Genomic DNA, 16,081 nt, shown 5'->3' with positions numbered 1-16,081 from the left:
GGAGGAGGAGGTGGAGAAGGAGGAGGAGGAAGAAGTGACTAGGTTCTTTTGTTCCTCAGACGCAGCTGCTCTCTATTATCTCCTTCCTTCCTTCCTCCTCCTCCTCCTCCTCCTCCTCCTCCTCCTCCTCCTCCTCCTCTTATTTTGCCGTCTTCCTGCTTTTTTTCCTTAGTCTCGTTCTAGTTGTGTTCATATTTTTCCGTCTCTCTCTCTCTCTCTCTCTCTCTCTCTCTCTCTCTCTCTCTCTCTCTCTCTCTCTCTCTCTCTCTCTCTCTCTCTCTCTCTCTCTGATGCCTTCTGCTGCCTCCTTGCACTTTCCCCTCCCTTCATCGTCTGTCTCCCTTCACCCTTTCCTTTCCTCTCTTCACCCTTTCCTTTCCTCTCTTCACCCTTTCCTTTCCTTTCTCGTTATTGTATTTTGCTTTATTTTTATTTATTTATTTGTTTATTTATGTGTTTCTTAATGGTTCTGGAATGTCAGGGGTTCTCATTTGACTCTCCTTTTCCGTTTCTTTTCCTTCTTTTCTCTTTTTTGTCAGTGTGTTATTTATCTTTTTATTTTGTGGTGCATGAGGAAGACTGTGGATGATGAAAGTGAAGTCATATATTAGTTTTCCTTTTCTTCATTTATTTTCCTCGTTTCACGTTTTATTCACCTTAAAAATACGTCCAAATCACACCAATAAGAATTTAAAAAAGGGGAGAGAAAGAGGAAAAGTTATCTATTTATATACTCTTATACATTAGATTTCCTCCTCTTCATATATTTTCACTCACCACGCGTCTTAATCACCCGCAAAACACATAAAAATCAAACTAATGAAAATAGGAAGAGGAAAATAAAATAAAACTCTACATAACTCATACATCAAATATCCTTTTCTTCCCATATTTTCCCCTTAGCAGACGTCTTAATGAACCCCAAAAATGTCAAAATCAAACCAATATCTCCCTTTAACCTTCACGGCGAAACTCCTTATTGGTCCAAACTCTTTTAAAAACTTCGCGTCTTATACACCGTCAGGCATTCCATCGCGTCGCCTTCCGTCCCCTCGTCTTCGTACCTTTGTGATGGCGTCCGCTCTTTATTGGCGCTTCCTTGTTGGTATGTGCGAACTTCAACTCCTTCCAGCGCCTTGGGTTCCTCGCGGTGTCGTCCCTCAAGCGTGGTGGTGGCGTCGCGCGGCCTTTCACCTCAACGTCGTTCTTTTAATATAGCGCCGCTGCACACTCACGGTTTCCGGCTTCCCGCGTCGCCAAACTTGAGGACTGGATGGCTCTTGGGTGGGTGGGTGGACTAGTGGGTGGGTTGGTGGATAGATGGTGGATGGTTAAATGAATGGATGGTTGGATATGTGGATGGATACTTGAATGGTTGTATGAGTAGATGTATTGGTGGGTGCGTGGTTAGGTGGCTTCCTGACTGACTCACTGACTGACTAAATAAATAAATGACTAACTGACTGACTAACTGAAAATATTACCGCCTAACTTTTCGTAGCCAGCGCCTTGTTTACTCAGTTTGTTCCCTGACCCTGAGGAGGAGGAGGAGGAGGAGGAGGAGGAGGAGGAGGAGTGAGATGGGAGAACACGAAGAGAAGGAATTTGCATTGAGATTATATTCAAATTTTTACTTAATGAAAAAAGGAGTTCTCTAGACTTTGTGTATTTTCTCGTGTGGAGAGAGAGAGAGAGAGAGAGAGAGAGAGAGAGAGAGAGAGAGACTAGACACAAATTGCTCTTCATTCACGCTCGCTTCCTTTCATTTACTCTCACTTTGTCTCTTATTTTTGTTATTTTCTCTTTCCTGCTCTTTCTCTCCTCTCCTTCCTCTCTTCCTCCTCCTTCAACTGCTAACCTCACCTCTAATTTTCCTTCTCTTCGTCCTCTTTCTCTGCTCTTCGTCTCCTTCTCTCCTTCCTTCCTTCCTGAACAATATGAAGGGACGAAAGAGAAAGGAAGTCGAGGTTCTAACGCCGCTCCTTACTCTAAATTATTATATTTTTTTATGCTGGATGTGCTGTGGTGGTGTCTTGCCTGCTCTCTCTCTCTCTCTCTCTCTCTCTCTCTCTCTCTCTCTCTCTCTCTCTCTCTCTCTCTCTCTCTCTCTCTTGCTTCACATCTTGTTTCATTTGTGTTTATTCTGAATTATTGTGTGTTATTCCCTTGTCTCCTCCTCCTCCTCCTCCTCCTCCTCCTCCTCCTCCTCCTCCTCCTCCTCCTCCTCCTCCTTTGTTCTATTAAGCTTATTATTCTCATGTACTCGTCATATTTTTCGGGCTTCGGATGACGATGAGGAAGAAAAGAAGAAGAGGAGGAGGAGGAGGAGGAGGAGGAGGAGGAGGAGGAGGAGGAGGGTTTTATGAGGCGCAGGAAGGAGGTAAGGATTAAGAGGGCTATGGAGGAGCAAGGTGTGGCTGGGATGATAAGGAGGAGGAGGAGGAGGAGGAGGAAGAAGAGGAAGAGGAGCAGGGAAGATAATTTAATGATGAAGGGAACAGAGGAATTATGATAACAGACACAAAGAAAATGAGAATTACGTGCAGGGAGAGAGAGAGAGAGAGAGAGAGAGAGAGAGAGAGAGAGAGAGAGAGAGAGGATGGTAAGAGGACTAATAAATTGTCTGATGAACTTGGGAAATAGGAAAAGGAAGAATGAGAAAGAGAAAAAGGAGAAAGATATAGGAAAATGGAGAAGGAGAAAGAGAGAAAGGAGGAAATGGAAGAAAATGTAATATAATGTGATAAAATTAGGAAATTAAACTAGATAAAGAGAGAGAGAGAGAGAGAGAGAGAGAGAGAGAGAGAGAGATTGTTTCTTATATCAGTTGAATAAAAGAAATAGTGCAAAGAAAAGAAGAAGGAGGAGGAAGAAGAAGAAGAAATGGAAGATGATGCAAAAATGGGAGAGATTTAAGTTTGTTTTGTTAGAGAAGGAGTAGGAAAATTATTGATGAGTAAGAGAGACAATGGTGGTGGTGGTGGTGGTGGTGGTGGTGGTGGTGGTCAGGCATCATATCCGTCATGTCATCACCACTCAAATTTCACCACCACGCCACAAGTTGACCCTAAGATGGGGGCGGCCACACCACCAACACAACCACCCTCACCACCACCATCGCCACCACCACCACTACTGTCACCGTCACCATTACACCAGTTCCGTCATCTTATAGCATCACTATCTGCAATAAGCTCACCACCATTACCTTTTTTTTCTTGTATCATCACCATCATTATCGTCATAATCATCATCACCACCGTCACTACTACCACACCACCCAACACCATAGCACTATAATCCCTCACACAAACTGTAATCTGAATGGATATTATTACACCTCACACATCACCACCACCACCACCACCACCACCACCACCACCACCACCACCACCACCACTCTTCGTTCTGTAGCCTCGCGTCCTTAAGTTGGAGAAAGTTTACCTCTCCATAACATTCTCTCTCTCTCTCTCTCTCTCTCTCTCTCTCTCTCTCTCTCTCTCTCTCTCTCTCTCTCTCTCACCTTTACCTTGCAACGTTAGATATCTTTCGCAAGGTAAAAATAAATGCGGTATTATTTTTTTTCTTTAGTTTACAGAGAAAATTGTGTTGGTGATGCTCACACACACACACACACACACACACACACACACACACACACACACACACACACACACACACACACACACACACACACACACGAAGCGAGTCTTATAAAAGAAAAGCGAAAGTCAGTCACGCTTCACATTCTCTCTCTCTCTCTCTCTCTCTCTCTCTCTCTCTCTCTCTCTCTCTCTCTCTCTCTCTCTCTCTCTCTCTCTCTCTCTCTCTCGTAGTTTTAACGTTCTAATACAAATATAAACAAACAAACCAGCTGTCTTGATCCTAACTAATGCCTTCACTGCTACAATTAAATGGCAAGACTGGACCAGGGCGCCCCAACGATCCTCAGAGCCAACAGGCGGGCCAGGGACAATTAACTGCAGGATTGCCTTGGGATTCCACGCCAAAGGGAACGAGCTAACTGCTTCTAATCACTCTTGAACTCTATCTCAGCATCTCTATTTCTTTCCTTGTCCTCCTCTTACTTTGCCTTTCCTTTCTCCTCATTCTTCTCCCCCTTCTCTTACTCCGTTTTTTTCTTTCTCGTGTGTTTATTTTGTTATTTTTTTGTAGCCTTGAAAATTATTGCTATGTAGAGCCTGTTAAGGTCCTTTTTGTCCTTCGTTTGTGTTCCTTTCTGTTACTTCCTCTCCCATGAAAATATCCACTAACTTCCACCAGAGTTACAAGAAGAAAAAAAAGGAGGAAGAGGAGGAGAGGAGAATGGAGGAACTGAAGGACGAGGTGGAGATAAGAAGGGAGATCGTAGAAGGAGGGAGAGGTTTTGAAAGTTTATGTAGTTTGGCTCAATGGAAGTCTCTCTCTCTCTCTCTCTCTCTCTCTCTCTCTCTCTCTCTCTCTCTCTCTCTCTCTCTCTCTCTCTCTCTCTCTTATTATCCGTTCTTTATGTTCTATTTAAGGAAACTTACAACGACAAAAGAGAGTCTGGGTGAAGAAAAAAATGAAAGAAAAGAGGAATACAATTGTGTAGTAATATTTCACGCTGGATTCAATTTCACGTGGCTGGTTCTCTCAGTATCAATATAATTTTTTGCCTAGAAGTTATTGGTTCACTGGCTACTTCCTTGGTTCACTGGGTCACTTACTGGTTCACTTGTCTGGCGGTTCACTTGGTATTTCACGGACCGGTACCCTTGTTCGCTGGCTGGCAGGATGAGTCTTGACTGACTGACTTAGTAAATTATTAAGTGGAAGGATTCTCTCTCTCTCTCTCTCTCTCTCTCTCTCTCTCTCTCTCTCTCTCTCTCTCTCTCTCTCTCTCTCTCTCTCTCTCTCTCTCTGTTCCAGAATTCTTGTTTATTTTTTTTAATCACAAAAACACTGAAAACCATCTTTTGAACTTCCATTACGTATATACATAACAAATAGAGTAAAGCAGCTGGAACGTGTGAGAATACAATGCTAAAGGAGTACAGGGTATTCTTTAACCATCACATGAATTAGTAATAGTAAACCTTATCAGGTAGGCGTTAAAAAGAATAATTGTAAACTTCCACGAGAGAGAAGCTGAGGATATGCAAGAATTATGAAATACTAAAGAGTCTCTAGGTCCTCCTTATATCGTGCTGGGCTGCCTGATAGCGTGGCGTGTGTGATTATTATATTATCGATGAGTCAGTACAGGGGTGGAGGCCGGAGGGGAAAGGAGGGTAGGAAGGTGCTCTTCTTGTCTATCTCATCCGTGTGTTCTGAAACCATTAGCTCTCTCACCATGACTATTTTCCATCTGACATGTCCTCAAGGGTTTTATTCTGTTAATGATAATCTGTCATTAGAATTATGCAAATATTCTAAAAAAAACACACACGAGTAGTTTTAAATAGCTTCTGAATATGGGTTAGAACTCAAGACAGTGGTGGTGGTGGTGGTGGAAGAAACCTCTCGCGGCCTTGGCTCCATCCGTTTGTTCTCGTGTGTAATCCTCTCGTAGTGTCCTCCCTGGTGTGTGTGTGTGTGTGTGTGTGTGTGTGTGTGTGTGTGTGTGTGTGTGTGTGTGATCATCGTATCTGCCGATAATAATGGTGATGATAAATAATAACAATGGTATTAATATTACAAAGACCAAGAAAATAGGAAAAGTTACGAAAAATTAATTGCAAATAAGATGAAACACAAAAATAAATAACACGAAGCAATCGAAATATGAAATAGAAATTAGAGAGAGAGAGAGAGAGAGAGAGAGAGAGAGAGAGAGAGAGAGAGAGAGAGAGATAATATTGACATGCAAGATAGGAAGCAAAAATAATAATGAGTTCCTACACTTACATAACATTAGCAATAGCAGGACATTATTACAACACGAACACAACGCTTTGGTGTGTCTGTCGATTCACGCAGGAAAGAAAATGTCACGGTGGTTGTAATGCCTAATGTGTAATGCTTCCTGGCGCCAGTTGTCACACGACGGGGCTTCCGGCGACTGCAAGTATTGTAGTAGTAGTAGTAGTAGTAGTAGTAGTAGTAGTAGTAGTAGTAGTAGTAGTAGTAGTAGTAGTAGTAGTAGTAGTAGTAGTAGTATCAGTGGTGGTGGTGATAGTCGTAGTAGTAATAGTAGTAGTAGTAGTAGTAGTATATAATAGTCGTAATAGTGGTGGGATGAGGCATATTAATAGTAGTAGTGTTGGTACTGACATTGTAGTAGTAGTAGTGGTGGTAGTGGGGTTGTTGTAACTAGTTGTTATTATTATCATTGTTGTTATTGTAATGGTAAAGCAGATGGCTTAAAAACCACGAAAAAAACTTTATTCAGTGCATACTTAAGATAAATTTTAGTAATACCACCACATCATCATCATCAGCAGCAGCAGCAGCAGTAATAGCGTTACATGAGGAACGAGACATGGAAGGAGCGGGGAGGAGAGCTGAAGACTTGTCGAGGTGTGGTAGACAGTAGACCAGGCACAGGGAAGCAGGATTGACACCACTCAGGCACAGGAAGAGAAATTTGGAAGTGGCGAGGTGAGGTGGCGGAGGTAGACGTGATTCTTCCCTCCTGAACCAAACCACAAGAATCTGGCAGCAGTTTTTGTTTCCGTAAAGGAAGGACGGAAAGATGCAATAAAAAGAGAGAGAGGGGTTTTAACTTCCAGAGCCTCAGTAAAGCGTTGTGGCGCCTGTTGCAGTGAGTTGTGGTGTTGCTTATCAAATTCCGAGCATTGTAAACTGGCAGGAGAGAGAGAGGGACGGAGAGAGGTAGGGGAGAGTCACTGTGAGGGAAGGCGGGACGAGATGCCATAAATCGCTATATATTAGAATTCCAGACTGGAGAAGACGGAAAACATGCTCATTATCACCTCCCATCATCTTTTTATCTTATCAACACGTGAGGTTTGATTGAAAAAAACGTGATATTTGAGCTTGTACGCTACTAATACCCTTTCCTGTCACGAGGTTGGGTGGAATGATGAAGAGGAAGGGGACGGAAACATGGCGGGTGGCAGTACATTTTCTATGGTGGAGTGTTGAGTCTCTGTGGTTTATTGGTCGAGTAGTGGTGTAATGGGTACCGTTCTTGTTGGTTTGTGGTGCTGTGAAGTCTGTGATGCGCGGAGGGTGAGGCTGGTGGTGGTGGTGGTGGTGGTGATTGTATTGTAGGTAGTACGCAATGGTTGTCACTAGTGGTGGTGAGGTGTGGCAACGCTGTATGTTGTGCCCCGGGCGTCTCAGTGTCTGGTGTTTCTCTCTCTCTCTCTCTCTCTCTCTCTCTCTCTCTCTCTCTCTGCTTATTCTTCCATTATTTGGTTCGTTACGTCCTTAAGACCTCTCTCAGAAACCACTTGGGAACTATCTCTCTCTCTCTCTCTCTCTCTCTCTCTCTCTGGTATTGTTCTTCCGTGTCTTGGCGTCACCTGAGGTCGCTAATTAATCTTGAAGCACCTGCCCACCTCATCCTTACGTCTCACTATTGCTGCTTCAATAACATCTGTATTTATTATTTTGTTAGGTTTGATTTAGTGGGGGTTTTTTTTATATTTCGTTTTTTTTTTTTCTTGGTCGTATTTTTTTTCGATTGTTTCATATATTTTGCACTTTTCTCATTAGTTTTCTTATTCGATTTCTTTTTATTTTTTTTTTTTTTTTTTGGTTTCTTGCTTTTTTTGTACGTTACATTTTTTTTCCAATTTCTTTACATTTTCATTTTTTCTCCATATTTTATTCACTATACTTGTTTCTTCTTGTATCTTCCACTTATCATATTTCACATTCTCATATTTACTTTCCCTTTGTTAATTTTCACTCGTATCATTCTTCCATCTCTTGCTTCTTACTCTTCCTATTCAATGTTTCATCTATTTATCCTTTATTTCTTCATTTTTCGGACTAAAACAACTTACTTTCCACATTTCTTTCATATTTGCTCTTACATTTCCTTTTCTCTTTTAATTACTTTGATATTCCCTCTCTATTATTTTCTCACTCGTTATCTCTTCCATCTTTTTTCATCTTACTCCTTCTGTACAACGTTTCTTCTATTTATTGTATCTTTTTTCATTCATGTTTGCGTAACTCTTCTCATTAAATGCAGTGGGCGCCAGATGACCGCCTTGCAGCGCCTGGTGACGTTAGAGCACGCACTCGTAATGAAGGAATGAAGGACAAGTGACGTAACAGCGAAGGTTGCGTAATTGATGCGTATAAGTCGCGAGCAGTGTTGCCAAGTTCTGTACGTGACTTGAGTTTGGCTAGAGAGAGAGAGAGAGAGAGAGAGAGAGAGCGCATCATCACCCCATCGCTGTAACCCCACAGTGAATCCTTGTCTTTTTCTCTCTCCCTCTCTTGCTCTCTCTCCCTCTCTCTCTCTTCCTTCTCATCCCCTCCCTCACTCTCTTCCTCCCTCTCCTTTACTTCTGAGTCACCACAATTAGCACCACCACTTCCTTCCTCTCTCCACCACCACCACTGTTCATTTCTACCATTTGAAGCTGTTATTGTCTCGTGCACTGATAACAATTACCAGTATCATAATAAGAATAGTAGTAGTAGTAGTAGTAGTAGTAGTAGTAGTAGTAAGAATAGGAAAATCAACAGCATTACTAATCAGAACATAGTAGAAATAACTGATTTTAATACTTTGTTATGTTAGTAAGGTAGTTACTCATTGTGGTGTAGGAAGAGGAGGAAAAGGAAGAGCAAATGAATACGTGACGGAACAGAAAGAGATGAAGAACAGATTAAGGAAAGGAGGTACATGAGGAAGGAGAAACAACGGAATGAATCGGAGGAGAGGGAAAGAGAGGAGAAGAATGTCATAGTAGTAGAGATAACAACGAAAGCAATAACAGTGGAAACAATAATGGCGTAAGTCTTGACGAAGGAGGAAGAAGAGGAGGAGGAGGAAAAGGAAGAATATAACCAAAGAAGAGATAAATAGATGAGGAATAGGAAGGAGAGGAGAACAAGGAGGAGGAAGAGGAGGAGAGAGGAAGGGGACCGGGACAATATTAGCAAACTCTCGTGTACACAACCTCCGTGATCTGGAATACATTACGTTAGTGCTTAATGTAATCCCTTGATGGTGTGACGAATCCCTCTTACTCTCTCACTCCCTCGCTGCTCCTTTTGGTTATCCCAGCCTGGCCGCTCCTCCTCCTCTTCCCTTCCAACGAATACTATGCATCCACGTTCCAGATATTTTTCACCAGGTTTTTTATTTATGCTCTCTCTCTCTCTCTCTCTCTCTCTCTCTCTCTCTCTCTCTCTCTCTCTCGGTTGTTCTGCTGTTTGTGACGAGGCTTTCCCCTTGTGGTTCTGTTGAGTGTTTCTTCTCCGTCTCTCCCTCATTGTACTCGTATTGTTTTCCTTCTTCAAGCTGTCCATCCACGTCTTCCCAGTCTTCCTTTCCTTCTTCTCCCGTGTACTTGCCTCCTTTAGCCTCTTTCCACTGTGGTAATGGTAAAAAGGAGCTACTGTTTAGCTTCCTCTTTTTTTCTTTACAAACTCTTCACTTCATTCTTTATTTAGAGTTTGTTAAAAGTAACCGAGGTGGAGAAAAGTCCACCAGGTTTACAAGGATGCTTTTCTTCTAGTCATTGATGCGAAATAATTGTCAGTCTTAATCCTGCAATAGTAGAAAGAAAGAAACAAATCTAAGAGAACATGTGACGTGGGGGAAACCAGAGAGAGAGAGAGAGAGAGCAGGCGATCTTGGTCTCCATTGGGGGTTGGCGCCTCAGTTCTCGTGTCCTTCAGCGCAAGAACTCGTGGCGGGAAGACGGCAGGAGGGGCAGGCAGGGAGGCTGCAGGGCGCGTGGCTGTGTGCGGAGGAGCTGTGGTACATGAAAGAAAATTATGCAAATGAGGAAACGATGTAAGAGGCGGACATTAAACGATCCTTTGAGCTGCAGATCCTTTTCATGGGCTTGCTCTCGCCTCGCCCCTTCACCAGACAAGACCAGATCCTCCTGTGTGTCCGTCGTTGGATTGGCTCATCTTCCTCTACATCCCCCTCTTCCTCTTCGTCTTTTGTTGAAGTGGAAGGGATTTGCTCATGTCTTCTGCGTCTTCCTCCTCCTCATTCTCCTCCTCCTCCTCTTCCTCCTCAGTCTATGCCATTACAAGCCTGTATTTCTCTGCCTCCATAAATATCCTCTCAGATCTTCCTTTCTCCTCCAGGTTAGATCCATTCCCATTATCTTCCTCCACACACACTGCTTGCCTCTCTTGACACGCCACGCTATCTTAGTTTCCCTTATGGTTGAATCCTGCTTCTCTCATTGCTATTTGACTTGTATTTCCACGAAGGACAGTCAAGAGTCACATCGAATCAAATAGTTAGAATAAGCCAGGTTATTTACCCCCTTCAGTACCGTGACGCGTTTCATATTCATTCTGTTTTACTATTTGGTGATTTTAAACAGGTTCAGAAACTCATGTGGGGATTAGAATAGTGAAGACTCTGGCCATTAATCTTCTGACCTCCATAGAACCTTCCTAATGTCAATAAATTGGTCTAATCGGACCCAAAAATCAGTAAAAATGTGTCCTAGTACTGAAAGGGTTAAGCTCAAGTTGAATTCCAAGTGGGTTGTAATATGTTAGTAAGGAAAATGTTAAGGAGAATAAAGCTACCTACATCTTAGTCTTCAGTTTCAGTTTTCACTCATGTTCTGAAAGTGTCTCTCGTCGCTTCACGTTTCCTTGTGTGTCGTGTCCTTGAGTGTTGCATTGTTTATTGTTAGGTGCTTGAAATAAACGATGCCTTAATTTCGTCCTTATATCCCACGTTTTGTTCTTCTCATCTACTTTTCTTCTTATCTCGCTTTAATTCTCTTTTTCCATTCTTTTCACGTTTTTTTTATTATTTTATGTTCTTTCCTTGCCTTACGTTTATTATTTCTTCGTTTTTTGTTAAGCATCTGGAAAAAAAAGCTTACTATCATTTCATCCTTATCTACTACTTTGATCTTTTTTTTTCTACTCACTGTTCTTATTCCATGTTATTCCTGATCTTACTCTCTCATTTCTAGTTTGTTTGTTTTTTTCTCTCCTCGTTCCGTCTACATTGAATTTCGAATCGCCACACGTGTAAGAGCTCCCGCCAAGGCCCCTCGGGTTAGCGTGGCGGGAAAAGCACTATTAATTCAGGGCAGGAGGAAAACCCGAGTGTGTAGCGTCAAGGTTGAAGCGACGGCGTGAACAGGAAGGAGGGCGTGGCGGCACCGAGAGAGAGAGAGAGAGAGAGAGAGAGAGAGAGAGAGAGAGAGAGAGAGAGAGAGAGAGAGAGAGAGAATGTATAAAACTTATTCGACCAGTAAATAACTTTTCTTCTTTTTCTTCTTTTCTTTTCTTCTTCTTCTTCTTCTTCTTCTTCTTCTTCTTCTTCTTCTTCTTCTTCTTCTTCTTCTTCTCACTGACTGAGACTTGAGGTAACATTACGAGCAGGAAGAGTGAGAGGAGGAGGAGAAGGAGAAGGAGAAGGAGAAGGAGGAGGGAAGTGAGGAAGCGAAAACGTGCTAGGAAGAAAGGAAGGGGAGAAGCGGATGATGTGTATGAGAGAGAGAGAGAGAGAGAGAGAGAGAGAGAGAGAGAGAGAGAGATATAAAATAAATGTTTATGAAAGATAATTTAGAAGTGATTTTTATGAAGCGCTGCAATAATTCTCTCTCTCTCTCTCTCTCTCTCTCTCTCTCTCTCTCTCTCTCTCTCTCTCTCTCTCTCTCTCTCTGACTGACGTGTACTTCAATCTCTCTCCCTTCACTTCTGGCATCTCCTCCTCCTCTCCTCTCCTCCTCCTCCTCCTCCTCCTCCTCCTCCTCCTCCTCCTCCTCCTCCTCCTCCTCCTCCTCCTCCTCCTCCTCCTCCTCCTCCTCCATTCATGAATCGCCTCCATTGATGGTGAGGTGGCATCATGATGTTACGTGACTGAGAGAGAGAGAGAGAGAGAGAGAGAGAGAGAGAGAGAGAGAGAGAGAGAGAATGCCTAACAGTACCCTCATAAATTCTTAGTATCTTCCCTTTCTCTCATTTAGATGCTGGAAACAATAGTGGTGGTGGTGGTGGTGGTGGTGGTGATGGTGATGGTAAGGGTGAAAGTAGTGATAGTGGTAATGTGGTGTTTTTAATTTTTGGTGGTGGTGGTGGTGGTGGTGGTGGTGGTGGTGGTGGTGGTGGTGGTGGTGGTGATGGTGAAATGAAAATAAGAAAAAGTAGAATAAATAAACAAATAAATTAATAGATGCATTGTTGGACGAATATTAATGGTAGTAATTGTTGTTATTATTATTGTTTTATATATGTATTGGACACACACACACACACACACACACACACACACACACACACACACACACACACACACACACACACACACAGAGAGAGAGAGAGAGAGAGACAGACAGAGACAGACAGACAGACAGAGACAGACCGACAGAGAGGCAGACAGACAGACAGACAGACAGATAGACCACACAAACACACAGACACACAAACAGACCGACACACAAACAACAGCTTAAAAGAGAAGGGGGAAAAAAATGAAAAAACGGGAATTTTCTCTCGCCAATTATCGACCCAAACAGAATTGAACGTAATTTTCAAATCGAGCGTTTTCACGGGAGCGGAAGTGGCGAGGCGGGGCGATGACCTGGCGACGACCTCACGACCTACGACCCCCACAGGAAGGCGAGTCGTCCCTACCTCACCTACACGCAACCCTTGCTAACCCTGCCCTCTCCTCCCCTTGTAACCCTTCCTCCTATCCCCCTCTCTGTCCTCCCTTCCCTATTCTTCTTTTCTGTGTTCTGTTTTTCATTTCTTTCCTTTCCTCCTCCTCCTCCTCCTCCTCCTCCTCCTCCTCCTCCTCCTCCTCCTCCTCCTCCTCCTCCTCCTCCTCCTCCTGGGAGGCCGTGTCCTAGTGGATAAGGTGGTGTGCGTGGCAGACGTCCACGCGTAGGTTCCAATCTCACCACGTACCACCTTGATACTTTGCCATTTGTCGAGTGGTTTAAAGTTACCTACATGTCACCATGATACCCAGGTTCTAGGTGGTTACACCAAAGATGCGCTTGGGTGGTGATATGGGCCCTAACATGGGTACCACTATAAATAAAATATGCCTCCACCACTAATGGGTGGAAGCTGAACAGCGCTTCCCATACTCTTCAAGTAAACCTTCACACCATAAGAAAAAAGAGTTTTCATTTCGTTTCTTTAATCTCCTCTTCTTGGTCTCTCTCTCTCTCTCTCTCTCTCTCTCTCTCTCTCTCTCTCTCTCTCTCTCTCTCTCTCTCTCGTTCGTCTTCGTAAAGAGGAGGGATGTGTCAGGAAGGGGGAGGGGTGGTTGTATGGGAGTGTTAGGAAGGAATGTTGAGGAGGAGGCAGAGGAAGAGGAGGTTATGGAGTTTTAAAGACCATTAAGATGGTGATAACACACACACACACACACACACACACACACACACACACACACACACACACACACACACACACACACACACACACACACACACACATACATACATACATACATACATACATACACACACTCTCTCTCTCTCTCTCTCTCTCTCTCTCTCATTACGTGAATCACATTGCATTTCCCGAGATTACCTTGGCTACGTTCAATTGTGGCAAGGTTCAGGGGCGTGAGGGCGCGAGGGCGTGGCCGATGAAGAGCCGTGGAGGAAAAGGAAGGGAAGAAGAATAATGAAAGATGAGAAAGAAAAAGAAGGGAGAAGGAGGAAAGAAGAAAGAAAAGACTAACAAAGACAATATCGAGAAAAAAAAGGAAAATAAAGTAAGAAAGGGGAGGAGGAGGAGGAGGAGGAGGAGGAGAGGAAGAGGAGAAGGAGGAGGGTTATGGGAGAATCAGTCTCTATGAAGGACATCTCACTTTTATGTAACGATTTAAAAGGTTGTGTGTGTGTGTGTGTGTGTGTGTTTTGCTATATGAGTTAGTTCTTTGTTACCAGTACCGTGTTAACTCTTCTCTACAGTCCTCTTCCTCCTTCTCCTCCTCCTCCTCCTCCTGCTCCTCCTCCTCATCATCATCATCATCCTCCTCCTCCTCTGTCAAAAACAAGGTAGATCTGAAGAAAGAAAGACAATTTTGGGCGTGGGGAGAGAGAAGAGGGATTAGAGGTGGAAGCGTGGAGGAAGGGAGAGAAATATCGTAGAATGTGGAAGAAGAGAGATGAGGAAGAGAGAAAAGGAGAAATAGGTAGGTAGGAGATGAGGAAGAAAAGTAGAAGTAGGAAAAAGGTGGAATAGGGAAGAAGGGAGAGAAGGGGTAGTGATGGGAGGTGAAGGAAAGGAGGAGGGAATGATGGGAAATGGGAGGGAGTTGTAACCTTGGCGCCAAAATCCAGGTAATTGTTTTTACACGTTGGCGTTGATTGCTTTTTTTTTTTTCTGCACCAGGTGATGACGTGGTGGTGGCGGCGGCGGCGGCGGTGGTGGTGGTGGTGGTGGTGGTGGTGGTGGTGGTGGTGGTGATGGACTGGAACATAAAGAACACAAAGGAAGAACAAACAACTCATGAATTTAGTGTTGAGAGAGAGAGAGAGAGAGAGAGAGAGAGAGAGAGTGTGGGTGCCGGCAGGTGGCGTGGACAGGCAGGGTTTGTTTATGGTAATGAGGCGCAAGTCTGAGAGAGAGAGAGAGAGAGAGAGAGAGAGAGAGAGAGAGAGAGAGAGAGAGAGAGAGAGAGAGAGAGATTTTTAGGGCCCTTTCGCCTCGGTAACTTGACTGGAAAAGGAGGAGGAGGAGGAGGAAGAAGAGGAAGCAGCAGGAGGAGGAGGAGGAGGAGGAGGAGGAGGAGGAGGAGTCAGCAGCACTAAACATTTACACGCATTTGCTTTACTTGTTGTTGTAAGAGGAAGGAGAAGATGAGGAGGAGGAGAGGAGGAGGAGGAGGTGGAGGTGGAGGAAGACAAAAAGGTAAAAGGGAGGAGGAGGAGGAATATACACTGTTGTCCTCGTCTGATTGTAAACACGTATTGTTGATGATGGTGGTGGTGGTGGTAGAGATTGTGGTGTTAGTAGTAGTAGTGATGGTGGTGGTGGTGGTTGTGGTGGTGGTAGAGATAGTGGTGTTAGTAGTGGTGGTGGTGGTACTTTTGATCAATTTTCAAGGGCATCCAGTAATGTGCAATGACTATCTTTTCATTGGATCATTAATATTATTCTTTTTTTATTTATTTTCTCCTTGTCATCCTTTGTTACCAGACTCTCAAGATGTTTAGAGTGTTTAGTTTAGCTGTTAATAATGTAGAAATCTTGTTATTAAGTCACTAGAACCGTAAAGAAACCATTAAAACAATAAGCCTTCACATCATTCACGTATTTTTTTGTTTTTTTTTATAAAGTAACACATATTGTCTTTTTTTCCAGGTATGTTGTGGTTGGTGTGAAGAAGGGAAGCCTGGGTCGCGCCTCTTGTTCTCCCAGCAGGTAGCTATCTGTGTATTGCTTCATGTGTCTCCCTGTGCCACTTGTTCCTATCGCCTTTCCCTTCCCTCACCAGCGACACCTGTCCTTTAAGGGTGTCAAGTTGTAAGGTATCTGTTTTTTTCGGTGCTCTTGGTCGTGTTTTGAAATGGGAGTGTCTTCTGCTTTCTTTCTTTTTTTAGCTTTTTTATCTCTTGTTTTGCGTCATGTGCTGGGTGTCTGTGTGTATATAGCCTTCCATTCTTACTTTCCCGATGTGTTATGATTTTCTGCAGAATTTGTGAAGTGTCGTGTGTGTGTGTGTGTGTGTGTGTGTGTGTGTGTGTGTGTGTGTGTGTGTGTGTGTGTGTGTGTGTGTGTGTGTGTGTGTGTGTGTGTGTGTGTCGAGAGCAGGTGGGCACTGTCTGGAGGTGATTGGTTCGGGTGACAGCGATGTAGGGAGAGAGTGAGAGATGGAGAAAGGGAGAAGAGGAAGGAAGCGGAGAAGACTGCTATTACCTCCATTGCAGTTTGTGTCCTGGGAAGGGAGGAAGGAGGAAAGAATAGAGAGAGAGAGAGAGAGAGAGAGAGA

At 43.6% G+C, this 16,081-nt stretch overlaps 1 protein-coding gene across 14 annotated transcripts in view; it reads left to right on the top strand.

Annotated features, from left to right (window-relative positions):
- The window catches only part of LOC123499249 (rap guanine nucleotide exchange factor 2-like), a 269,844-nt gene that overhangs the window by 77,477 nt on the left and 176,286 nt on the right, over positions 1–16,081 (top strand). For 12 of the 14 annotated variants that reach the window (XM_045247032.1, XM_045247030.1, XM_045247029.1 and 9 more), the window contains one exon: positions 15,454–15,513. The exons of the other annotated variants lie outside the window; for them this stretch is intronic. In XM_045247032.1, the coding sequence (XP_045102967.1) occupies positions 15,454–15,513 (60 nt within the window). The remainder of the gene's footprint in view (positions 1–15,453; positions 15,514–16,081) is intronic. 14 annotated transcript variants of the gene reach the window in all.

Source organism: Portunus trituberculatus, chromosome 49 (genome assembly GCF_017591435.1).
Source record: "Portunus trituberculatus isolate SZX2019 chromosome 49, ASM1759143v1, whole genome shotgun sequence".
NCBI lineage: Eukaryota > Metazoa > Arthropoda > Malacostraca > Decapoda > Portunidae > Portunus > Portunus trituberculatus.
The sequence above is the reverse complement of the archived record's forward strand: the minus strand, read 5'-3'. Positions and strand labels throughout refer to the sequence as shown.